Source organism: Arachis hypogaea, chromosome 13 (genome assembly GCF_003086295.3).
Source record: "Arachis hypogaea cultivar Tifrunner chromosome 13, arahy.Tifrunner.gnm2.J5K5, whole genome shotgun sequence".
Taxonomy (NCBI): Eukaryota; Viridiplantae; Streptophyta; class Magnoliopsida; order Fabales; family Fabaceae; genus Arachis; species Arachis hypogaea.
The window spans coordinates 117,107,570-117,134,147 of record NC_092048.1 but is presented as its reverse complement, the minus strand read 5'-3'; the positions used below and the strand labels follow the sequence as shown (position 1 = coordinate 117,134,147).

The following is a 26,578-nucleotide window of genomic DNA, read 5'->3' as shown; positions in this document are numbered from 1 at the left end:
CAAAATTTTTCTTCCTCTTTTTTTCATCTTATTTCACCTTCTCATAATTTTTTTTTTGTTTTACTATTTTAATAAAAATAAAAAAATAAATCAACCTTTAATAAGAATAAAAAAAAAATCAAAGGAAAAAAAATGCTGCAATAACACTGAGAGAAAGAGAAGGAGAAAAAACGTAGAAATAATAACAATAAAAAGAAAAAAATACGTGAATATGCAAAGTAATACGTGATACACGCACGTGTGAATAATTTTCCAGCCCCTCAAATCCTTGCCGCCTTCCTGGCCGGAACATGTGGTCCCCTCATCTCACTTTTATGTTCTAAAGCAGGTCCTTTTTAATATTTTTTTTTTCTCGAATTATGCTATAATATTGCGAATTTGTTGAGTGTTTTTGCCACTTAGTTTCTGAATCCAAGCTGTTCTTTTAGTATGACTCTCAGGAATGCATTGCCCCGTTTGTTAGTGTGATCATCATCTTACTCAGTGGCTTAAGATTTTGTCCCATTTAACCCAAAATAAAAAAGGATTATGTAATTCACACCGGTGCCAACCGGCCCACTTATAGTCAAAATTAATCTCATCCGAGATAAAATATATACAAAATAATTGGGGGGAAAATATCAGTACTGTATATCCTATCTCAAGGAAGGCTAAGGCGAATCCACCCAATGGAAATCCAATCCTCACAAAAATGCCATCACAAGAAACGCAGGCCCGTCTTCATCTATCTAGCAGACGACTTCTTTTCCAGGAGCCTTACCTTGTCAAGCAGCTCCTGTATTGTGTTTGATGCATCCTACAACATAACACAAATCTTGTAAGCCTCATCCAAAAATACCAGAATTCAACAAAGTCTGGATTGAACAGAGAAAGACAGTGGAACCTGCAGCTTCTTTCTCAAACTTTTTTCTTCAGCATCCCGTCGATCCCTCTCTTCTGAGAACACGTCGATTAGATTTTCTTGCTCCTTATTCAAGTCTTCAATCTTTTTTCCTGCATCACGAAGCTGATAACAAGATATTGTATGAAACACGCAATCAAGATTTTAAAAGGGCACCTCTCAAATATGTCCAACAGCTTCAGAAACGGAAAATCCATGTGCATCTTAAGAAAAAGTCAGTAATAATAATAATAATAATAATAATAACAACAACAACAAAGGTGGTCAGAATCCAACAAGCTTGATTTCAGACAGAATTACAAACATAAATCAATAAAGAAAAATCAGAATCCAAACCTGAGTTTCCAGAGCTTTACACCTCTCTTTCTCGTACTGCAGTGCCTCCAATACTTCTCCCAATATTTCTTCCTCCTTCTTCTCTAATCTTTAATCCGGAAAGTGAACAGATAGGAGAATAACGAGTTAATAAAGTCCAACATAGAAACCACAACATGGCAACATGCTATGAAAAGAAGGAAGTTAGACGCCTAAAATTACAATGTACCTTTTCTTCAACTCACGATTCTCTTCTCGCAACTTTTCCAGAGTAAGTGCACCGGAATCTGATACTGGATGTTCACCATCATTTACATCCTGTACCTGCGAAGTTCAACCCCTGAGGATCCATTCTTGAAATAAATATAAACCAGGAAGGAAAAAAATCAAGAGAATGAATCAAATGGAGAACCTTTAGCCTGGATACTCGTGCTGACCGCAAGCCTCTTCCACTAGATGGGATGTCCGGAAAACTTCCATTTTCTTTTTCAAATGATTTTTCAGCTAGAGATGTCCTCTGACTGCTCCCTTTTGCTTGTTTCTTGGGTACAACAGTAATTTCATCACTCTCATCCTCAGCAGATGACGATTGTCCAGATGAGCTTGGCATCCTTGACGTCGAGCTCTTGTAGGCACTATATTTTTCTGATTCTTTTCGGCTCCGTTTCTGATTTAATTGTGAATGTGGTTGGTCTGATGTCAATGGAGTTCCCTTGCCATTTGTGGCAGAATACTTCCTTTTTGAAGCTTCTGGGACAAAATCAGGTGATGCCTCTACAAAACAGGATTCATTCATAAAATATCACTAGGCTATTCAAACCAAAAAACAGAATGAATGTTACCCACAATGAACAATTGCCAACTATAATTATGATTGTGAATGAAACTAAAATAAAGCAAGGGATGAAGTCATACCTCTGTCAACTGAACTGTTGTTTTGTTTTCTAGTTCGATTGGAAACATAACCAATTTTATGGCAGTTAGTGGCCCTAAATAAAGTAGAAAATAAATTCAGTAAAACAAAAACAACTCATGCTTCAAGCAAGCTATATTATCATGAAAGAACCAATGGAACATCAAGAATCACCAGTAACTTTTCTGCATCTGTACCAATTTCGCTTCCAATCTAGATAAAACTAAAGTCCTCTCAAAGCCTTGTTTATCATGAGCAGGTTCAACAAAGTTGGCTTCTAAAACACCTGTAAATAGAAGTGAATCTTATCATGAATGAGAATAGTCAAGTTACTAAAAGGAGCTTAAGAAAGGGATAAAAATCCTACCTATGACCCCACGACCACCACTTCCTGCAGGATTCCACAGCCTCCAGAATGGCTGACAACCATGAAAAACGGCTATAAGAATAATTTCTAATGACCATATCTTCCCAAGTTAAAGTTCTAGATGATTGAACAAAACAAGGTATCAGAAGATATAAATTTGCTTTGCAATTGCAAACAGACATGCAAATTCATCTGGTCCAAATTTACACTTTATAGCTAGGACATGTTTTTCCCAGTTCAGAATGAACCCAAAAAATACTACAAATCAATTAACGTTGACAACAAACAGTACACAAGTCTGATGATTCTCTAGTAATAAAATGCCAATACCAGTCACTAACGACATTGCTTCTTGGCAATCACTAATTTTTTAACTACACATAAAAGTTTGACATTAATTTAAAACAAACAAATGTGAATTAAATTCAACATAAGCAAACTTCAACTGGAAAGTATATTTTGTTACCCGAGTAAATAGCCATTTCGCATCCTGAAAGATTACAATCTTCACAAAATGGACCTCAAAAAATACAAACAACAAAATGACTCCCCAAAGATATGCTCTATTTGACAAAATAAACCAAACGTATATAAATATATAAGTAAAATTGACTAAATGTCAGGTTTAATTTGACAAACAGAACATATCTTTGGGAGTCATTTTGTTATTTAAATTTTTTGGGATTCATTTTGCCAAAATCATGATCTTTCATGGGTCAAAATGGTTATTTACTGTTGTCATTGCAAAATCAAGTGGACATAGAATAATTGAAGCAGCAAAAGAATAATAAGGAGAGAAGGGGAAGGGAGTACTAGCTTTGCATGCAACATTACATTCATAGCCACCTCAGAAAAGATGAAAAAGATGTGTTTACCATGACAAACCCTACCTTAATGAGTCGATTCTTATGATAGACGTTGAACCCTGAAACATCAATATGATGAACTGCGTCCTTGACAAATCCAATAGTAACAATAGCAATCATCTGTTACAAGATCTAAATTTTAATTGCACTGATCCACAAGCAAGGAAGATTAAGCCTTAAACATTTTATGGAGATTTTACATTTGAATCCTTCGGGATCCCATCAATCCCAGCTTGTGGCCTGTATGTCACCTCCTGAGACAACATCATGTCATTCACTATATTGTGATGCACAATATCTTTCCCACGAAGAATAATTCGGAAGCCTGGAGGAAGCCTCAAATATAAAATTGAGGCATAACTCTAAATAGACAAAAAAAATAATGAGAAACATACTTAAACAAACACACAAACTTTAGATATGTAGACATCTATATTGAACGCTAAATGAACACTTCTTCATTTAATCAACGTCTAATCAATTTTCTCTTTTTAAGGCCTCAAGTGTCAACTTTCAAAAGTTTCAAATAATAAACATTGCTAGCAAACCATGATTGCAATATGCTGTGTTTCTAAAACAAATACGAACAACTTACCCTTAGAGAGTGCCTATAAGTTAAGAAGTGTCTTGAGTTGGGATACTCTTTAGCCATCTGTATGTTTTTCTCCTCTCTGTTTACGCCTCTGATTTGAATATCCTGAGACAAACCATAAGCATGTCAAAATTGTACGAAATATGTTCCAGAATAAAGTGGATCACTACTCTTTTTTGCTGTATGGGGGCAACAAAATATTGATTATCAGACATACATGTGGATCTGCATCAAAATCAAGCTCCAGCTCTCCTTGGTCATCCTCCCAAAGATTGTATATAATTACACGTGTGCCGTGATCCTTCATCAGATTGAACTACAAGTGTAACAGTAACGGCAAAAATTTAATCCACATACTCATAAAACTAGGCAAGATGCCCCAGTAAATGATGAGATGAAAGGATAAGATGAGCCCCCCCCCCCCCCCCTCCTTTCCCCCTCTTTTTTTTTTCCCCTTTTTCCTGTCTCTATCTCACACACACACACACACACACACACGAGAGAGAATGTCATTACCTGACGAAGAAGATCTGTTTCACTTGAAAACGGTGACCAATGCACAATTGTTTCAACATTTTTATTCCAATCTTCAATAGAAGTCCGTAACATCTTATTCCATTCCCGTCCTCGTCTTTCATAGTCCAACTTTCAATAAGTAGGTATAACAACATTCAGAAGGGGGAAAAAGAAACAAAAGACAACGACGAAGTAGTCAAAGAACTCGAAACCAAAACCACTAACAATCAACAATCCCTCAGAACTTTAGAAGCAGCAAGGGTAAGGTCTCTTGTAATCTATTAATTAAGACTTGATAAAATTAAGATAAAAACAGTAAACAAAAGAAATTACCATGGGTACTACAATGTCTTCCTTCCCAGTACTCCTCAAAAATGTGTAAGACAGCAAGCCTATGCTTTGTGTAGCACTAGTAACAAAGATAGATCACCCAGTTAGAAATAGAGCATGACTTGTAACTAATGATGTAACTTGTATGTATAATAGCAGTAGACGTAGAAGGAAGACAAATTCAACTACTACTAGTGTAACTGACTTAGTGATACAGTCCAGGAAGCCTAATATACATGGTCTGCTCATCCCAGCAAAAATAAATCATCATAATCCAGGAAAAAAAGAACTGAAACTGACAACTACAAGTACTACTAACTGAGTGATAAACCAAGGCACCCAGAGCATGCTTCTCAAAATTACAGAAATTTCTTCCACCAATATGCAAATGATAAATATGCTTTTTATCCTTTAAGCTTTTGAAATTCTTCAAAATTACCCTCGTTGTTTAATTTGATTCAATTTTAGTCTCATCTACAAAATAAGTTTCAAATTTACTCCTATCAATAATTTTTTGAAGTAAACTGTTAGTCAATCTTTTTTTTCTTTTTATTTTTGAATTTTACCCTTAGTCACGTCATCCCAAAAATTAGGTACTAACTGTTGACCATCCAAAAATTTAACATAGGTGTAGAATTAGAACTTGTTTCAAATGTTGACAGTAAAATTGAATCAAATTAAACATTAGCAGTAGTTTTAAAGAATTTTGAAAACGTTAAAGACAAAAGTATACCTTACCGTAATCTACTAATCTTAGCTTATGAAATAAAACATGAATCTAATTTTCATGTACAGGGAGTGAAAAAGAATTTTACACAAACAACCAATTGTGTATTGCCACATCAACAAAAATTAACTAATTTTCAAACCCACTATATAAAAGTTAAAAAGGCATCTAAATGCATAAATCTGATTGGATGACCGTGTAAAACTCTCTATACTGTCAGTGCATCAAAATTAAACTCAAAAAACATTATCTCTTGATAACATAACATTCAACTGATATCATTTAAATGCTTGATCTCATCCACAACATGCAACCCAAATCAAACAAAAGCTAAAACATAAAATAATGATATTATCTTGATATGTTAGAGGACAATACAACTATCAAACAACTAGGTCATCGTTTTTCTTATCAATATGCATACATAGATCTTCAAGTGTTAACTAGGAAAAAAAATTATTGAATAAAACAATGAGACCGTCAAACAAACCTCTTCCCATCTTTGCCAGAGCAGCGAGAGAATACTATCACATCAGCCCCAAGCCTCATAGTACTTGTTTTAAAGCCATTTCCATCTATCACATGAACAACAAAGGATCAGTATACCGTCTGAAATGAAATCGTCATAAGATTTATACTCTTCCCAAAATGATGTTTACATTGCCCAATTGTATTTGCCATTTTGCTTTTCACTGAATACCCCAGTGACATGCATTGACGCATTTTATCCGGATCCATTCCACCACCATTATCTGGAAAAAGAATTAGCAATCCAACATTTGAGATTCCAAATAAAGAAAGAAAAAAGAAAGAAGGGAGAGATCAAAATGCTTCAATGCTTCTATTAGGAATACTCATAAGACATCCTTAAAATCATAGATGCAAAAGCTTTTAACACATATTTGTCACATTACAAATGGCTTTTACTTACTTTAAAAACCCCAAATGAACTTTTGGCAGAATAAAAATGATGCATAATATCCAACACATGTTCAGCAATTTTTCCGTGCTACTACTTTTCACTTTAGCAGAAGTACTTTTGACATAAAAGATTACTGTAACACTTGCTGAACGACTAAAATTAATTTTTGTTTTATCTTAACCAACCAAAAGTCAGTATTTAAAGTTACATCTAACATACTCCAACTCAAATACAATAAAGAGATGCACACCTTCAATCAGCAACATCCTGGTTCCATCTTTCTTATTTACAAGCATATCTACATTGACATATGTAGCGCCATTGCAAACCTAAAGTCAAATTCAAATAAGTAGGCCGGAAAAGGAATAATCACAACAAGTGCGTCATTATTCAAAACAAGTGAGGCATACCTCATCCAACGAGTTATCCAAAAGCTCAGCAAAAGCTGCATAAAAATATATTTATATAAGAATGCCTAGTAGTGATAAATATCCAAGAACCAAAGGGAAAAATTCTGAATTCACTGAATACATTTTTGTACCATGAAAATGATTAACCATTCAAACAAATTAACAGACATCTACAATTTACCTCCTAGAGCCCACTTATGACTTGTGGCATTAGAATGCAGAAACTTCGGATGAACTCTGACGTGGTCCATTCCAACTGCACATTTTTTAAGAAATATCATGTTATTATTTCTTTGTCAAAAATAAATAAAAAAATATATTAAAGAAAAACAAAGAGGTTAACCCAACGAACCTCAATTTCGAGGCTCAAACAATCTACACAACAGCTAAAAAATGAGTAAAAAAAGTCTACAAAATTTTAAAAGCAGTTTTCGGATTTATCCAGCGCATAATTAACAAACAGAATATTCACAATAAATACTTTATTGAGTTATGGGCTTATGACATGCAATTAATGTTAGTCAATTATTGTCAAAATTCAAGGGTATCAAATCAAACCTGATCCCATAATGACTGAGTTGAGGATAGGTTAATAAAATACCTACTTTGGAAAAGAACTGATTGCTGCCATAGTGAAACAAATAAATCAAAAACGATGATAGTTATACCTAATGGGAGGCATGGACCAAAAGTTCAACTCAGTAAAGCTTGTTTGTTCAAATAAACAATAGGTTATTAAAGTTACTGCTTTGCAAAAGAACTGATTGCTGCAATGCTGCTACAGTGAAACAAATAACTCCACAATACAGGTATACCTTACGGGAAACATGAATCAAAAGTTCAACTCAGTACATCTTGTTTGTTCAAAAACACAAACAATTTCAAGCTCATATTGAGCTTCATTATCTGATAGGTGCAAGCACAGCCAATGTAGTCCAACCTGTAAACTTGGCTTATTTGCAAGAGGAAGCAGTCTTGTAGAGAACTGCTAGGCATGAGTTTCAAATGCTAGACTTTGCTTGCCTCCTTTTCCTCCCTTAAAGGAAACATTACTCCCCTAAACATTCTCTCCCTCACCTCATCTTCAAGTAAGATCACACTTTTCTTTCCAAAATTGGGACACAATGTTTGGTACAGTTGTGTGCTTCACCATGTGATGGTTTGGCCTTCATAATTACCACAGAGCTATTGGAGTTGTCAATTTAACAGATGAAACTAATGGAGACTCTTGTATTCTCACACTATGGATAATAGAAGATGAGGGGAAAGGTAAGGATGGAAAGAAAATATTTTTTCTTGTTTTGGACTGTAAATATAAATTGGAACCGAGAGGAATCTACTACTCATTTTCTTCAAAAAGCCAAATTTTATTTAGTATGAGGGAAGCTAGAAATTGTAACTTATCTAAACAAGATAAAGGAATTGTATTATGTTCTCTTATTAATCACCCAAACAAAGAATAGGAGACCTCCAACATAGTCCTCCTCTTCCTTTTCTAGTCCAATGCTGCTAATCCATTCCTTTTCAATCAACTCAACTTTTTCATTTTTTTTTTATTTTTTATTTTTTCATCTTTAAGAAAAGGTAATCAAGCTAAAGTACAATGTATCTTTTTATACACAAATAAGATTCAATATTGTTTCATAGCAATAGTAGCTAATCATTTAATTGGGTGATTAAGTCAAAAAAGAAACCACAACTATATAACTGAACTTATTAAACGGATTTGCCTGAGGACTACAGTCAATTCTATCATGCTTACATGCACATAAGCCATAAGGACCCCCCACCATCCCCAAAGAAAACTATCTTAACTCTAATACAACAATATAACTTCACCTTGCTAAAAGTACAACATGGTGAAGGTTTTAGGATTTAAGGCTTTAAATAGAGAGCATTAAAATAAAAATATAAATCTTAAATTTCCAAAGGAAATTAATTAACAACAAAGAGTAATAAATGCTATTTTTAACTATTAGGAATCCTGAAGGTAAAACACTTGACGTTCTGCATTCCAAGTTCATAACTGCAGAACTGATGCAATCTTAAGAATTGAAAGGCATATCCAGAGGAGAAACATTTTAAGGAAGAAGATTGCATCTGTTAACCAAGATAAAATGAACTCCCATCTCTCCCAAAGTCAACTCATAACATGAAATCTAGAAGTTTATATCACAAAAATCTCAGCATTAAGGTTTCCCTCCATCAAAATCTCCAGTCTCATCTATACCTCAAAATTGTAATGTTATGCCCGGTAAAATGGCATCTTTTGCTAAACAAAGAAATTGTAACTGTAATATGATATAAATCAGAAAAAGTAATATCATCTAATATCACATGGCCATAAAAAAACCAGGGTTTGAAATTAGAAAGCAGCGATAAAACCCTAACAGAAAAACAGATGCGTTATACGCACCGGTTGAAGATGATTCGAAGCTGCTGGAAGGAGCACCGTCGAAATCACCGGCTTTCCAAAACTGCCTGCTTCCCCTAGTAGTCGGCGCCACGCTGGTGCTCGTGGTCCCGTTCAGATGCGCCGAAGAAGAAGCCCCCTGCGGCGCCGGTAACGACAGCACCGCAGGGGATGGCGATAAGGGCGGAGGGAGAGGGCTCAAAAATCCAAGGGGAAGAACCTCTCCATCGTCATTCATCTTGCGCCTCTTGGTCGGACTCCCTCCTCCGGGCGAAATGGTGCTTTCTACTACCCCGGCGACCAAACCATCCAAATCCGGCTCCGAATCGGAATCGCTGCTGCTACTGAGTTGAATAACTGCGGAGCCAGGAGGAATGGGTGAAACGGCACCAGTTCGGGTCCTCCCTGGGGGCACATTGGGAACATCGCCGGTGAGTTCCTGTTTGACGCATGCATCCATCTCTCCAAAGAAGCGAAAAATAGAAAGTGGCGATGCAATATTCAGCAAGATTCAACAACGCCTATGCACGAATATGCTCGAAGAAAAGAAAAGAAAGAAAGAAAGAATAAGAACGATTGAAGAAATGCGAAGGTTTACAAACTGAGAAGAGAATTTCGTGAATGAAAAGGGTCAGAGGAAGACAACAGAGGAGAGGGGGGAAAGTAAAATAGAAAATAGAAATAGAAAGGGGCAAGTCAAGAGTCCAGAAGAATGAAAAATGAAAAACGCGACTTTCTAATATGTTAATTCACTTTATTGTTTATTTTTTTAATATATTTTTCATTATTATGGAATTTATATCGTTCGGGAAGACTCTACAGTCTACTGTGTTTGCTCTGGAGGGAAAACAGCGTTTTGTTTTTGAAAGGTCATGGGAGTTTTAAAAAAAATTGTATTCGTGCCACTTTTAGATAGACGCGTTCCACCGTAAAGTTAATGAAATATTTGTACAATAGACTATTTATTTGGTTTAATATAAGTTAAAAATAAACATTAATCATTCAAGTATTATTGTATCAGGGATAATAAACATCTAATATCTTACTGAATCGAACATCTAATTTAAAATACTTAAAACTGATCACACAAATACACCTTTATTATTCTAAAATAAGTATATGTGAACAACTTTAAATAAACATTCGATATTTTAATTTTAATTTGAAATTAACTCCCATTATATGCATTGTACGACACATATATTGGCTCCCTATACTTTCTATTACATTAAGGGCCCATTTGAATAGGTTCATAAGTAACTTTTTTTTAACTTTTAACTTATGAAAAGGTGTAGTATTAATGTCTGGTACAATTTTCAAAACAAAATTACAACTTTTTAAAAAGCTATTTTTGTGCTTAAGGAGAAGTTAAAAAAAATTGACTTCTCTCATAATAAAAAGTTTTTTATCACTTTTCTCTTAAAATAAGTACTTTTAGAACTAAAAAATCAAACACAAAATAATTTATTTATAAGATACTTTTAATATAAGTATTTATTGTTTAAACTATTTCTTCAAAAGTAATTTAATTAAGTTGTTAACCCAAATGGGGCCTAAAAGCCTTGATATTTTGGGTTCGAGTCACATATCTTTCCAAATTTTTAAGTGGGAGTATGTACTCCTCATCTAGCGCCCGACGCTCTGTTAGGGTTTTACTGCGCCGCCTCCATGGTTACACATTTCTTTGTCTTTTCTTTGTCAAACCCTTTTCCATCTTTTTCTACTTTCTTTTCTTAGTTTCTTTTCCACTTAACTCCCTAATTTTCGTTTTCTCTCCTAATTCATTCCTCTTTTAATTCATTCCGTTTTTTTATTCACTCATTCCATATATCTTAATTCTCTTTGGAATCATTGAATACCAATTCTGATTTTCTCTACACCATGGGCAACAAATCAGAGACTCAGAACCCTCATATAATTGCTATGACGGTGGAGGGTGTCAGCCTTCAAGTGGCACCCAAAGAAATATGAAACTGCTCTCGTGGAATTGTCAGGGTTTGGGGAGACCCCTGACAATCCACAATCTTAAAGGGATTTGCAAATCCTACTCCCCCGAGGTTGGTTTTATCTGTGAAACAAAAAATCAATCTCGACAAGTTGAAGGAAAACTAAGATCTTGTGGTTTCAAGAAATGGTTTATTGTGGATCCGGATGGATTATCAGGGGGTTTGGCAATGGCATGGAGGGATGGTTGCACTGTTCAGATTTTACAGCATGGTAGATTTTTCATTGCGGCATCAGTTCTGACAGCTGGTTCTAATGATCCCTATGGTGTTCTAGGTGTTTATCTCAGTTCAAATGATCAACATAGAATAGCTCAATTTACTGAATTAACTTCAGTCACCCAACAGTTCGATGGTAAGTTTGTGTTAATGGAGGATTTTAATGCCATTTCTAATCAATTGGAGAAAGAAGGTGGGGGTGCTAAATCTCCTTCTTCTATTGAAACCTTTAATAGTTTTATTGATGATAATTCCCTGATTGATATTGGTATGGTCGGAAGACCATTCACTTGGTCAAATAGACGGAGGGGTGATGAGTTGATACAGGAAAGACTGGACCGATTCCTGGTAGGAGTTGATTGGCAGCAACTCTATCCCAATGCAACGGTTCTTAGACTGTCAGAATCAGGCTCGGATCACGCCCCTCTTCTCTTAGACTCTAATCCGAGAACTGAGATATCTAAACGCCGATTCAAATTCCAAGAAAGATGGTGTTCCAATGATGAAATAAGGCAGATTGTTAGAGAGGTTTGGCATGAACAGATTGATAGTTCAGCCATGTATATCCTAGCTCAAAAAATAAAGCATTGTCGGCATAAGATTGTCAGATGGCAGCAAGAACACAGATCTAATTCGAAGGTGGAGATTGATTTACTACAGTCGGAATTAGAGGAACTTCGTTTAGCAGGAATTCATGGAGGTGACATCATTTCAAAAATAGAGGACAAACTTGAAAAAGCATTGCAAAATGAGGAATCTTATTGGAAAGATAAGTCTAGAGTCAAATGGCTCAAATTTGGTGATCAGAATACAGCTTTCTTCCATCAGAAATTTAAAAATCGAACCCGAAGGAATAGAATTTGGCAACTAACTGGCAGTGATGGTGAAGTGGCTACTTCAAATGCTGGTATTGCTTCTGTGGCTGAATCTTATTTCAAGGACATCTTTTCCTCCACTTGTCATGAGAACCCTGAACCTCTGTTTACTGATTTTGAACCTAAGGTTACAGCTCACATGAACCGTAGGCTTCAAAGACCAGTGACTATGGAGGAAGTGAAACGCGCAACATTTAGCATTCATCCTCAAAGTGCTCCAGGAGATGATGGTATGACAGCAAAATTTTTTCAAAGCTTCTGGAACATACTTAGTGGTGATGTGTTTCGAGCAGTTAAGAGCTTCTTTTCTGGGGGCAGAATCTTGAAGGGTTTTAACCACACTCAGATCTATCTTATTCCCAAGATTTCTGATGCTAAAGATATGACTCAGGTAAGACCAATAAGCCTATCTTCAGTCTTTTACAAGATTATCTCCAAAGTATTTGTACATAGGCTTCAGGGTATGATGAATAGACTAATTAGCCCTACGCAAAGTGCTTTTATTAAAGGCAGATTAATCTCTGATAATATCCTAATTGCTCACGAGTGTATGCATTACTTGAAGAACAAAAAAAGGGGTCTCGAAAATGAAATGGCGCTAAAACTAGATATGAGTAAGGCATATGATAGGGTGGAATGGCACTTTCTTTGGTTTATATTAGAGAAGTTTGGTTTTGACTCCCGGTGGATCATGTGGATTCGAGAATTAGTGACAACTGTTTCTTATTTTGTTATTGTGGAAGGACAACCTTATGGTTTCTTCAAACCAAATAAAGGTATTCGACAAGGAGATCCTCTATCCCCCTATCTTTTTCTTTTCTGTGCAGAAGGTCTCTCCTTCTTGCTACACAAGGCAGAACAAAACAGACTAATTCAGGGTCTTCAGATACATAGGCGATGTCCCAAGGTCAACCACCTCCTATTTGCTGATGATTCCATCTTATTCTGTAAGGCTAATCCTGAAGCATGTTCAAATATCCTGCATTTATTGAATTCTTATGAAAGCATCAGTGGTCAGAGGGTAAATCTTAATAAATCTGCTGTATTCTTTAGCCACAACACTCCCTCCACCACTCGTACACTACTGGCTAACTCAACGAATATTAATCATATTGGGGCTCAGGATAAATACCTTGGTTTGCCTTCTACAGTCTCTAAATCGAAAAAGGCTTCTTTTAGTATGATCAAAGAAAAGATTCAGAAAAGAATCCAAGGGTGGAAGCGCAATCTTCTTTCGTCAGGTGGTAGACACATATTGCTTAAGGCAGTGGGAGAAGCTATTCCTATTTATACACTGTCTTGCTTCAAGTTGCCTGATGGTTTAATTTCGAAAATTCACTCTTTACTTTCTCAGTTCTGGTGGAGACAAAAAGGTTCTGAAAGGCAGATGGCTTGGATTAGCCGGGACACTATGACTCGCCCACGAAAAGAAGGAGGCCTTGGATTTAAAGATCTCAGAATCCAAAATCTGGCGCTTTTAGGCAAACAGTTTTGGCGACTTGTAACACAGCCTACTTCCTTATTATCTAAAATACTAAGAGGTAAATACTTTAGCAATGGCAATGCTATAACGGCAGAAATTGGAGTCTTACCTTCTTGGGGATGGAGGAGCATACTGGAAGGCCGAAAGATTGTTGAAAAAGGACTTAATTGGGCTGTGGGTACTGGTGAGAATATCCGAACCTTTGAGGATCCTTGGCTGCCTCCTCCGTATCCTTTATTGATTTCTGACATGCCAAATAGACAGGCTATTTCTGAGTTGGTTCCAAGAGTTAAAGATCTAATTACTGAAGATAGGAATTGGAATCAGAATCTCATTCAAGAATTATTTCCCCAAGACGTTGCAAACAGGATTTTGTCAATTAAAATTCAACAAGGTAGGGACAAATTGCAATGGGATTTGAACAAATCCAAGCAATATGATACAGCTTCAGGTTACAAAATTGGCTATTTATTTTACCATCCGCCTCTGGAGCTTTGCCCTAATTATATGCAGCAGAAAAAGCCGTGGATTGATCTATGGAAGTTGAACTTGCCTCACAAAATTAAGCTATTTATCTGGAAAGCTCTCCATGGCCGACTTCTGGTGCTTGCTCAGATTCATCACCGCATCCCATCTATATCACCAATATGCCCCTGCTGTCATGAAGCAACGGAAACAGTCACTCATTGTTTGATCGATTGCTCTAGAATTAAAGACGTATGGTCTCAGAGTTATCTTCATGACTGTCTTCCCCCTCAGAGTTCTAACGACTTTTGGACATGGTGGACTGCATCAACAGAGATACTTAACCCGTTGAAGAATGCTGACCGTAATCCTCAATTGCTTGCCATCATTTGCTGGAACTGTTGGAAAGCTCGCAACCAGTTGATTTTTGAAGGTTCTACTTCTATGTCGTCTGCCATTCTAGCAAGCTCTGTCAAGTTGCTCCGTGAAATCCAAAGAACTCCCAGTTTAGGTCGTCATCTCCATGAGGCAAGCTCTTAGTTGCATGCAATTGGATTTATCATTCTTTCTTCTTTAAGATTTTTCTTCGTTTTTCGACCACGCACCGTCGGATGAATACCTTTAGTGTAGTATTTTTGGGAAATCCCCACCTTTTATTATGCTGTCCTGCTTTTGGACATCTTTGTATTTCATTTTTTAATAATTAATGAAATATAACCTATTATCTTTGGAAAAAAAAATAAAAGCCTTGATATTTTTTTGAGTTACTTTATGACTTGTATAAGTGTATTTAACTGTGTATTAATAAAAGAGAGATTAAATATGATTTTGGTTTTTAAATTATAGGTCAAAAAATTTTTTATTTTTAATTTTTTTTATACAAAATTGTTCCTAAAGTTTAAAACCAAATTTTAAAATCATCCTTTTTATTTAAATCTTAAATTTTAGACTAAATTACCCATAAAAATATAAAATAAAAAAATAAGATAAAACAAAGGTAGCAGAAAAGAAGAATATAATATTGTCCATTATATCTTACATGTGTTCGCTGGTCGTGACAAATGTATTCTCCTTAGTTCTAACATGTCAAACATGTGTCGCCTTTTCTCCTTCTCGCAGATTGTGAAAAGCATCTTGTTCCCGCAACCCACCAGCAACACTTCGAAAATATGACTTTTCCTTAAATGATCAGAGGTTAATATTTGCAAGTTACTTTACATGTGTTTGCTGGTTGCGACAAGTGTATTCTCCTTAACTCTAGCATGTCAAACATGTGTCACCTTTTCTCCTTCTCACATACTGTGAAAAGCATTTTGTTCCTGCAACACAACAGCAACACCTCGAAAATATGACTTCTCCTTAAATGATCAAATGTTAATATATATAAATACGAGTTAATACTCAAATTGGCCCCTAAAATTTGACCTCGACTCAATTTAGCCCTCAAGGTTTCAATTGACTCTAATTGTACCCTGAAATTTTGACCTGAGCCTCAAATTGGCCCTTCCAACGTTTTTCGTCACCGAAAAGCTGACCTGTCAATTTTGGTTGACACCTGGCACCCTTGTAGTTAGATGACATGGCAAAATGTTTGAAGGCATCAATTTAGCCCCTAAAAATTTTAAATAAAACCTAGAAGTCCCAATTTTTCCAAATCGCAAGAGTGTCTCCAAGAGTTGAGAAGAATGTTGGGAAGCAGCAGCCAAGGCTCAGGTAACTCTAGTAGAACTCGTTCGCATAGTGGCTGGGTGAAGAACACACACCGTGATAGAGGTGACAGAGGTGGAAAGGTTCCGCATTGGTGCAGTTGTGGGTTGCGTCCTATTCTTTGGTGGACTGGGACGAATTCCAATCCAGAAAGACCATTCTATGGATGCTCTAACTATAATGTGAGTTGGTTGAATTGTTGCAAGTTGATTCTGTGTCTTATTTCTTAAATACTTATTGGTTTTGTAGTTGTTCTTCCTCTCAATTTTTTTTGGATTTTTGTTGTAGACTACCGGTAAGAGATGGTGCGACTTTTTTAATTGGGCAGATGTTGAAAAAGAAGAAGCCATAGTTGGTAGAAATGAAAGTTCAGTTAGTGAAGACCATTGAAAAATATCTCAGGGATGGAAAATTAGTGCAGTTGAAGCTAAAATTAGAATATTAAAAATGTGGAATATTATGTTGTCTGTGTTTGTTATTATTTTTGGAATTGTGATTGTAGCTTATGGATTATGTGGGATAAAATATACGTAACTGTGATGTCAGTTATGTGAATGAAGCATTTTTATGTATTTAATGACAAAATAGAAATGGAATTTTATGTTCTCTTGGTAATGATATATCCTATAAAAATTCTTTAAAACTGAGATTATACAAAAGAGGAGGTATAACTTATGACCAAATAAGTATCAGAAGAGTATAATTTGATCAAATCGGTCAAGCTGTTATGAGTCTGTATATGAAGACAAGATCAGGAGCTGGCTCTGATAATTATATATGTAGTATGCACTTTGACGTGGCAGAAATTGGCGAGTTAAGAAATCATTGTAAGAGATGCGTTGCAAGTATAGTTCTTAACCAACCAAAAATCCGCTTATCAATTTAGAATGGGTTGTCACAAAATTAGAATTAAAATACTAGGAGTATGAATTCCAGGTCGTCTCCCAACGAGTTGCAGAAAGGTGTACTATTTTATTAATCAGAGGTTTTTCTAAAATGGTTTGAGTTGATAAACAGAAAATTAAATCAGAGAATATATGTAATTTAAATAAAAACCTTGACCGGGAGTAGATTAGTCAAAAATCCTATCCTTGTTGGAGTTCTCCCAAGATTAATTGATAATTGAAGGTTGTCTGCTCAGTTATCCCTTACCGGATAAAGGAAAGTTAAGCAAGTAGGAAGTCAGTTTCTACTCACAAGTTCTAATCCTCTCCCTTGGGAAGGACTAGTGTCAGTGACTAGAGGGCGACCTAACGCTAAACCCAACTATAATTTTACTCTTGAGCATTTCAACTAGGTCCTCCTTTCAACCAACTCCCAATCAAGTTATGGAACTACTCGCTCATTATGAATGTAAAATTCACGAAAGGGAAATAAAGAAAGACATGATAAATAATAATTAAAAGGATCAATTAAAATAAAAATAGTTCTTGTATTAATAAATTCTAAAAATAATTCAATAGTAACTCTGAAGAAATTAAGGATATGAAAGAGTAAGTGACAAGTAAGGAAACAAACTAGAATGACGAAGTCTTGACGGAGGTAATAACTCTTCTCAATATCCCAATCCAAAAGCAATAAAATCAAATTCCTAAGAACTATGAATGTGTAGAGAGAAAACCTAGAGGAGGAGTAAAATCATATCTAAAACTAAAAATTATGCGGAATGAATCTTCTTGGTCTCTGCATGTTCCCTGGCTCTAATCTGCTTTTCTGGGCCAAAAACTAGGTCAAAACAAGGCCCAAAATCACCCCCAGCGAATTCTGCAGATTCTGCAGATCGCGCACGTCACGCGATCGCGTCATCCACGCATTCGCGTCATCCAGCGTTTTGCCTTGCCACGTGTACGCGTCGTCCACGCATTCGCGTCACTTGTGCAGTTTCCAATTCATGTGTTCACGTCAGGCACGCGAGCGCGTCACTGCAATTTCCTCTAATTCGCGCGGTCGCGTGAACCATGCGTCCGCGTCGCTTCTCGCTGGTCATCTCCTCAATTTCTTGTGTTCCTTCCATTTTTGCAAGCCTCCTTTCTAATCTCCAAGTCATTCATGTCCTATAAAGCCTGAAACACTTAACACACAGATCACGGCATCGAATGGAATAAAGGAGAATTAAAATACATAATTAAAAGTCTCTAGGAAGCAAGTTTTCAACCATGGAGTAATTTTGGGAAGGAATTGTAAATATATGCTAATTTAATGAATAAATGGGTAAAGATTTGATAAAACCACACAATTAAATACAATATAAACTATAAAATAATGGTTTATCAACCTCCCCACACTTAGACATAAGCATGTCCTCATGCTTAGTTGAAGGAGATAAAATAAATGAGCAGAAACATGTAAAACTCATGTTATGCAATGCAACCTATACATATGAATGCAACTATATGATTCTTGTCCACTTGGTTAAAAGTAAATAAGCTCTTCAAGACAATCACAAATCAAATTCCACGAATTCAATTCTTATATAGTAACAACAGATAAAAATGCAAGAAGGTATCTCATGAAAGCAGGGAACATAGAATTTAAGCATTGAACCCTCACTGATGATGTATGTACGCTCTAATCTCTCTAGTGTATAGGGTAATCACTCTATCCTTCTCTAATCATGCTTTCTAATTTTTTTGTTCTTCACCTAACCAATTAACAACATTTAATGTACCAATGCAAACATCATGAGGTCTTTTCAAGGTTGTAATGGGACCAAGGTAAGGGTAAGGGTACATATATGGCTAAGTAAGCTTATAAATTGAATGTTTAATTAACCCAAGCTTTCACCTAACACACATATATACATTCTATATAACTTAAATTTCATACCTAGCTACCCAAAATTTCCCTTTCACATTCCTTACTCATGTATCAACTTTTATTTTAATTTTATCATATATGCATTGATCCTTGAATTTTAACTTAGCATTGGGGTAATTTTGTCCCCTTATTTATTTATTGAATATTTTTGAATTTTTTTTAACATAAACACAGCTTATCAATGCACATAGAATTTTAATTTTTCTTTTATAGTTTCACATGAGAAGGTACCCAAATTCCCATTATATTATTGTGACACATTTTCTTATTATCTTTTGTTCCCACAATCTTCCCATACTCAATTAACACAAAATTCTATCTCAAGCTAACCAAAGATTCAATTGGGATATATAATTGTTTTTCCGCTTAAGGCTAGTGATGTGGTAAAATAAAGAACGAATGGGATTTAAAGGCTCAAAGTGGCTAACAAAGGTAATTGGAAAGGGTAGGCTGATTTGGGATAAGTGAGCTAAACAAATAATGGTCTCAATCATATGCAAGCATAGAAATATATTAAACATTGGACATATAGGATGAAACAAAATATAGATTACAATCATAGAGAAGTAAACACACAAGAATAAAATAATTATGGTTAAATAATATAATCATGTATTTAGGCTCAAAGTCTCACAGGTTGTGTGTTCTTTAGCTCAAAAACCATGTTCCAAATACAACTTCAAGCAAATTTAACATAAAAGTTTTGATTAAAATTAGTGAAATTTTGTTCTAAAAATAGAGTCTTAGAAGGAACTTATTATCTTTTCAATCAAGTAGAACATGTATGCAACTAACCTATTACTATGCAATTTATCCTATTCTACAAAAGAAAAATTAACTAAATATCCTATTTTATTGGTGTTAGGGAAGAGAAATTACCTCCGGAAGTCAGGTACTGACCGACCTCCCCATACTTAAGGCTTTGCACCGTCCTCGGTGCCATCTGTCAGGAACAAAGGTGGGTTGGTAGCAGTATCTCCACAGTCGGGACCGTCATGGCTCCCTGTGCTGGTAAATAAAGTGGAGTCCGGGGTGTCTGGGTCGTTGTATTTTCCCATAAGTAGCTCCTTGAGGTATGTGAATCAGCGCTTGTTACGACGCTCTCTTAGCTTTGCTTTGTGTTCATGCCGATCCAACCTCTCAAGTATCTGATGGAGCAGTTGGTTTGTTATAGGTGCTTGTGGTGTTGAAGGAAGAATGTCTTCAAGCGGTTCAGTAGGTTGGCTTGTAGTGGCTGCTGGAAGTCTAATATATTTCCCGTTAGGGACGTACTGATAATCCCGTGGGAGCATGGCTTTGGTGTCTCCAGCTCTGTAGGAGGCTCCGGCTGTTGAGACAAGATCTGAGACCAAGGCGGGAAAAGGTAAGTTGTCCATAATTTGTACGTGTCCCATAGCATTCCGGATGTGTCTTGGTAGGTTTAGAGGCTGGTTTATAAGGATGCACCATAGTAGAATGATCATGTTTGCAGTGAAGAAGGACTCGTGGGTGCTCGAAAAGACGTAATAGGACATAATCTGTGCCTATACGCGAGCCTCCAAAGTAAGTGCGGAAGCCGATATTTCCTTAGGACGGGAACGATGGTAACCATAAATCCATCTGCTGCCAGGTAGTGCGATAACTCTGAGAACAGCGTCCCAATCAAATTAGTACATCTGGCGCTTGAGTGTGGCCTCTTGAAATGCGTCCAGTCCTTCTGGAGTAGGGGGAAGATCTAAAGCTCGCTGAATGGCCTCTTTTGTAATGGGAACTTGCTTCTGACGGACATAGACAGACTGCAGGGTTGGCAGGTGGAAGTTAGAGTAGAACTCGACTACCCAGGAAAGATTAACCTGCCGTGGCTGTCTCTGTAGGAAACCCCATTGTCTTCGTTCAATTTGCGGCTCAACAAATTCAGCAATACGGGTCGGGAGGATAAGAAGATATTCGTTGTTGTAACTCCTTTCTGCCAGGATGGGGAACATCTGCTCACAGTAGCGATTGGAAAATCGCGCAATGTCCTTTGCTGGGAAGGCTTTCTCTTTTTCATCAACCTTGATAATCCTCTTAATTCTTTTTGTTGAGGGCTTAACTGCAGTTGAAGATGGCTCAGCCACTAATGCTCTTTTTGTTCCTCTTCTTGCTGGTGGTTTGGGAGTAGCTTTTTCCTTGCCTTTCTTGGTGGCCATCCTAAAAGAAAGAAAAGAGAAAGTATGTTAAAATGTCAAGGTTTGGAGCAAGGAAGAGAACGGGAAAGGTGGTAATTAATGCACATTAAAAGATGAATGATGTTAACACATGGTCATGACTACATGTGAAAACTCATCAACGGAAATATAGCAAGTGCATATGATGACAATTAAATGCAAGGTGTTTATTGACATGCAGGCAAAGGCATGAGTAGCATAGATTAAGCATTCAATGTTCAAGTTAGATTACCAAGCCTTTCAAACTAATAACTTGTTTGTAATGGCAATTATATTGAATTAATATGATATGAAAAAGGGTTTCGTGAAAAGCAAGCATATAGAGTAGTAGGATAAAAGATATCGAAAAACAGTGCACAATGCCATACGGGCGTTTTCACAAACACATAGCATGCATGGTAAATAAGCTAATGAAAATAATAAATTGAACATGCAAGCAACCCTTTAAAAATTGATATATAATTGCCAAATAATTTCTTAACAATCCACAAGCATATAATAAGAAACAATGACCCAAATAAATTTTCAACACCAATTAAAAGAAAAAGAAAGAAAAAGAAAACATGGATAATGAAAGTAAAAAGAAAAAAGAACGGAAGAAGAAAACATAAAATAAAGAAGAAGAATAGAAAAGTAAGGAGGGAAGAAAAAAAGAAAAACCTTGGTAATGGTGGTGAGAGAGAGAGAAAGTAGAAAGCGAGAAAGAAGGAAGAAGGAAGAAAGGGGAAAGAAAGAAATAAGAAGGGAAAAGAAAAAGTAGGATCTGGGGAAGAGAAAGATAAGATATTTTGGCAGATTAGGGTAAGCTGTGCGGCGTAAGCGACGCGGACACGTGGGGTACGCGTTCGTGCGGATGGCGCTTATATGAATCGACGCAGTCGCGTCGGTCACGCGGACGCGTGACTCGTTCGGTGCTACTGGCACGAGGGTAGCCTCGCGCTCGCACAACTCTCTGTTCGAAACTCATTGTTGCCAAATTCCAGGGTGACGCGGTCGCGTGGTAGACGCGATCGCGTGGGTGGCCAATATTGGAATATGACGCGGACGCGTGGGGCACGCGTTCGCGTGGTAAGGCTTGTGCGTCTAGCACCAGTCCAGTCCCACTCAAGCACAACTTTCGGCCATGCACCCTTTCTTACGTCGATTTTCAGGTCACGCGTCCGCGTGGGTGACGCGGACGCGTGGGAGGCATTATTCCCATATGATGCAGATGCGTCAACGATGCGGTCGCGTAGATCAATTTGTGCCTAAGGCACGCCTCCAGCCACGCTCCCGCGTGACTTTCTGTTCGTTTTATTTTTTCTTTCTTACTCACCTGCTACGCGGACGCGTCGCGTGCCCCCCTATTTTTTTATGCAATATGCAAATGAAGATGTAAACTATAGGCACTAGTACTGAGAAGAGTTATTGGGAAAGGAAATAAAGAAATAAAAGAAAGAAACGATCATACCACGGTGGGTTGTCTCCTACCCAACACTTTGCTTTAACGTCCTTAAGTTGGACGCTCTACTAGCTCAGTTTTCTGCTGTGGATGGATCCTCCAAGAGGAAGATCTCTAGCTCCTTGGTTTTCGTCGCCTTCTCACCATGATATAGCTTTAAGCAATGTCCATTAACTTTGATGAATTCAGAGCTTGAAGGATGACTTAGGTGAAAAACTCTGTATGGCTCGGCCTTCTCTACTCTATATGGACCTTCCCATCTTGATCTTAACTTGCCTGGCATGAGCCTCAGTCTAGAGTTGTAAAGGAGGACAAAGTCCCCAGGTTTGAACTCTCTCCCTTGATGTGCTTATCATGCACAACCTTCATCTTTTCCTTGTACAGCCTTGAGTTCTCATAAGCTTCTAGGCGAAGGCTTTCTAATTCTTGCAGTTGCAACTTCCTTTCAGTTCCGGCCTTTTCAAATTCCATATTGCACTCCTTTATTTCCCAAAAGGCTTTGTGCTCTACCTCAACTGGAAGGTGACAGACTTTTCCATAAACTAAGCGGAAGGGACTCATCCCAATGGGTGTCTTGTATGCCCAGAGTACATCTTGTAGCCTGGTGCTCCAGTCTCTTCTATTATGTTTGACTATCTTATGCAATATACTCTTTATCTCTTTGTTAGATACCTCAACTTGCCCATTAGTCTGGGGATGGTAGGCTGTTGCCACTTTATGAACTATCCCATGCTTCTTCAGTAGTCCTGTTAGTCTCCTGTTACAGAAATGGGTGCCTTGATCGCTCACGATTGCTCGTGGTGATCCGAAGCGACAAATAATATGGGTTCTAACAAAGGAAACAATAGTGTTAGCATCATCAGTGCGGGTAGGAATTGCTTCCACCCATTTAGAAACGTAATCTACAGCTAACAATATATAAAAATAACCATTAGAATTTGGAAATGGACACATGAAGTCAATGCCCAGACATAAAAAATTTCATAGAAAAGCATAGTCATTTGAGGCATCTCATCCCTCTTGGATATATTACCAAACCTTTGGCATGGGAACAAGATTTACAAAATTCAGCAGCGTCTTTAAAAAGAGTAGGCCACCAAAATCCACAGTCTAAAATTTTTCTAGCTGTTCTTTGAGGGCCAAAATGTCCTCCACTCTCAGATGAGTGGCAGGCCTCTAAAATGGACTGGAATTCTGATTGAGGCACACACCGTCTAATTACCTGGTCAGTGCCACATCTCCATAAATATGGGTCATCCCATATATAATATTTGGACTCGCTTTTCAGCTTGTTTCTTTGATGCTTAGTAAAGTTTGGAGGGAAAGTGCGGCTAACTAGATAATTAGCTACAGGTGCATACCAAGGGACTACTTCAGATAATGCTTGTAAGTTGTCGAATGGAAAATTATCATTTATAGGAGTGGATGTATCCATAATGTGCACAAGGCGACTCAAGTGGTCTGCCACTAGATTCTGGTTACCACTCCTGTTCTTAATTTCTAAATCAAATTCTTGTAGTAGCAGTATCCAACGTATAAGCCTTGGTTTGGACTCCTTTTTAGCTAATAAATACTTTAGGGCTGCGTGGTCTGAGTACACTACTACTTTAGCACCAAGTAAATAGGCTCAGAATTTATACAGAGCAAAAACAATAGCAAGAAGCTCTTTCTCAGTAGTAGTGTAATTAGACTAAGCAGCGTCTAAAGTCTTAGATGCATAAGCAATTACAAAAGGGTCCTTACCTTCACGCTGAGCCAGCTGCTCCTACTGCATGGTTGGAAGCATCGCACATGATTTTAAATGGCTGGCTCCAGTCTGGTCCTCTCACAATTGGAGCTTGAGTCAGGGCGGTCTTCAACTTATCAAACGCTTGTTTGCAATCCTCACTGAACTCGAACTCAATATCTTTCTGCAGTAGTCTGGATAAGGGTAGTGCTACTTTACTAAAGTCCTTAATGAATCTCTGGTAAAAACCTGCATGGCCAAGGAACGAACGGACTTCCCTCACAGAGGAGGGGTAAGGTAAACTAGAAATAACATCCACCTTTGCTGGATCTACAGAAATGCCAATATGAGACACAACATGTCCTAGTACAATCCCTTGTTTTACCATAAAGTGACATTTTTCAAAATTTAATACAAGGTTTGTACTGACACATCTATCTAATACTCTAGATAAACTATCCAAGCAAAGGCTAAATGAATCACCATAAACACTAAAATCATCCATAAAAACCTCCATACAGTTCTCAATAAGGTCAGAGAAAAGACTCATCATGCACCTTTGGAAAGTAGCTGGTGCATTGCACAAGCCAAAGGGCATTCTCTTATAAGTATAAGTGCCAAAAGGACATGTAAAATTAGTATTTTCCTGATCTTCAGGAGCTATATGGATTTGAAAATAGCCTGTGTAACCATCTAAAAAACAATAATGGGATTTACCTGACAGGCAATCAAGCATCTGATCAATGAATGACAAGGGGTAATGATCCTTGCGAGTGGCTTGGTTGAGACGCCTATATTCAATGCAAACTCTCCATGAATTCTGTACTCTAGTTGTCAGAAGCTCTCCATGCTCATTTCTTACTATTGTGATTCCAGACTTCTTGGGCACCACTTGTACTGGACTGACCTATTCACTATCTGAGATGGGGTAAATGATATCTGCTTCAAGTAGCCTGGTCACTTCTTTCTTGACAAATTCTAAGATGGTGGGATTCAGTCTTCTCTGAGATTGACGGACGGGCTTTTTTCCCTCTTCTAGGAATATTCTGTGCTCACAAACTTGAGAGTTGATACCTACTATATCCATCAGGCTCCATCCAATTGCTTTCTTGTGTTTTCTCAGCACACTGAGTAGCTGTTCTTCTTGTTGAGAAGTGAGTTCCTTTACAATGATAACTGGAAACTTCTGCTTGTCCTCAAGGTACGCATATTTGAGGTGTGGAAGGAGGGGCTTTAATTCCAATTTCTGCTCATGGCCAGGCTCTGGATCATCCGGAGCTGGTGATAATGGCAAAGTGCCCTCATTGTCCTCTGAAAATGTCTCCACACTTGGACCTTGTTCTGTGTACTTCTCTTCTAATTCCTCCTGGTGAACTTCAGCCACGGTTTTATCTATGATGTCACACTGGGAGATAGAATAATCATTCGGAGGGTGCTTCATAGCTTCATTTAAACTGAATTTCACCATTCTACCATCTATTTCAAAAGAATAAGTTCCTAAAAATGCGTCCATCTTGAACTTTGAAGTCTTCAGGAATGGTCTTCCAAGCAGGATTGATGATGGCCTTCCTGAGTCATTAGGGGGCATTTCCAGAATGTAGAAGTCAATGGGAAATGTGAGTCCCTTAATGCTCATTAATACATCTTCAGCAATTCCAACCACTGTAATAATGCTTTTATCTGATAACACAAAATGAGCTGCCGACCTTTTTAAGGGAGGGAGCCTCAAGGTATCATATATAGACAAAGGCATTATACTAACACATGCTCCTAAATCACACATGCAGTCAGAAAATATCACACCACCAATAGTACAATTAACCATACATGGACCTGGATCACTACACTTTTCAGGTATACCTCCCATTAAAGTAGATATAGAACTACCTAAAGGAATAGTTTCTAATTCATTAATTTTGTCTTTTTGTATACATAAATCTTTTAGAAACTTTGCGTATTTAGGTACCCGCTGAATAACATCAAAAAGGGGAACAATTACCTCAACCTTTTTGAATATTTCTACCATTTTGGGATCAAGTTCCATCTGCTTCCTGGGCTTCCTTGCAATTTGTGGAAATGGAATAAGAAGGACGTTTTCGGCATCATCTGTATCCTTTGGTGCTTCCTTCTGTGGTTGGGCTTTTTCTTCTTCAACCACGTCTTGTATGTCCTCTTCTTCTTCGGCGTCCTCTACTTCCACCACCTCTTCAGCTGAGGCGTGTTCTGATGGGATTGGCTCCTCCTAATTCCTCTCTTGCAGTGTGGTTCCGGACCTTAGGGTGATGGCATTGATGCCACCCTTTGGATTGGCTAAGGGTTGAGAAGAAATTTCGCTGGAGCTTGCATGTTGAATGTTTGAAGTATTGGGTGATGCCAGCTGAGAG

At 37.3% G+C, this 26,578-nt stretch overlaps 1 protein-coding gene across 2 annotated transcripts; it reads right to left on the bottom strand.

The window, feature by feature from the left end:
- Positions 1-484: 484 nt before the first annotated feature.
- LOC112732872 (protein MICRORCHIDIA 7) lies at positions 485-10,002 on the bottom strand. 2 transcript variants are annotated; one of them, XM_025781681.3, is made up of 20 exons: positions 9,276-10,002; positions 7,041-7,115; positions 6,860-6,894; positions 6,700-6,778; positions 6,187-6,279; positions 6,018-6,102; positions 4,804-4,879; positions 4,471-4,599; positions 4,172-4,270; positions 3,958-4,059; positions 3,563-3,724; positions 3,387-3,482; positions 2,497-2,548; positions 2,304-2,415; positions 2,132-2,205; positions 1,629-1,990; positions 1,446-1,540; positions 1,238-1,325; positions 884-1,006; positions 485-796 (listed from the first exon to the last, which is right to left on the bottom strand). In XM_025781681.3, exons 1-20 carry the CDS (start codon positions 9,730-9,732, stop codon positions 725-727), a joined length of 2,466 nt encoding a protein of 821 aa, XP_025637466.1. In that variant the 5' UTR covers positions 9,733-10,002; the 3' UTR covers positions 485-724. The 2 variants fall into 2 exon arrangements, with proteins under 2 accessions (XP_025637466.1, XP_072068449.1); XM_072212348.1 differs by having other exon boundaries at positions 1,446-1,534; positions 9,276-10,000.
- Positions 10,003-26,578: the final 16,576 nt, after the last annotated feature.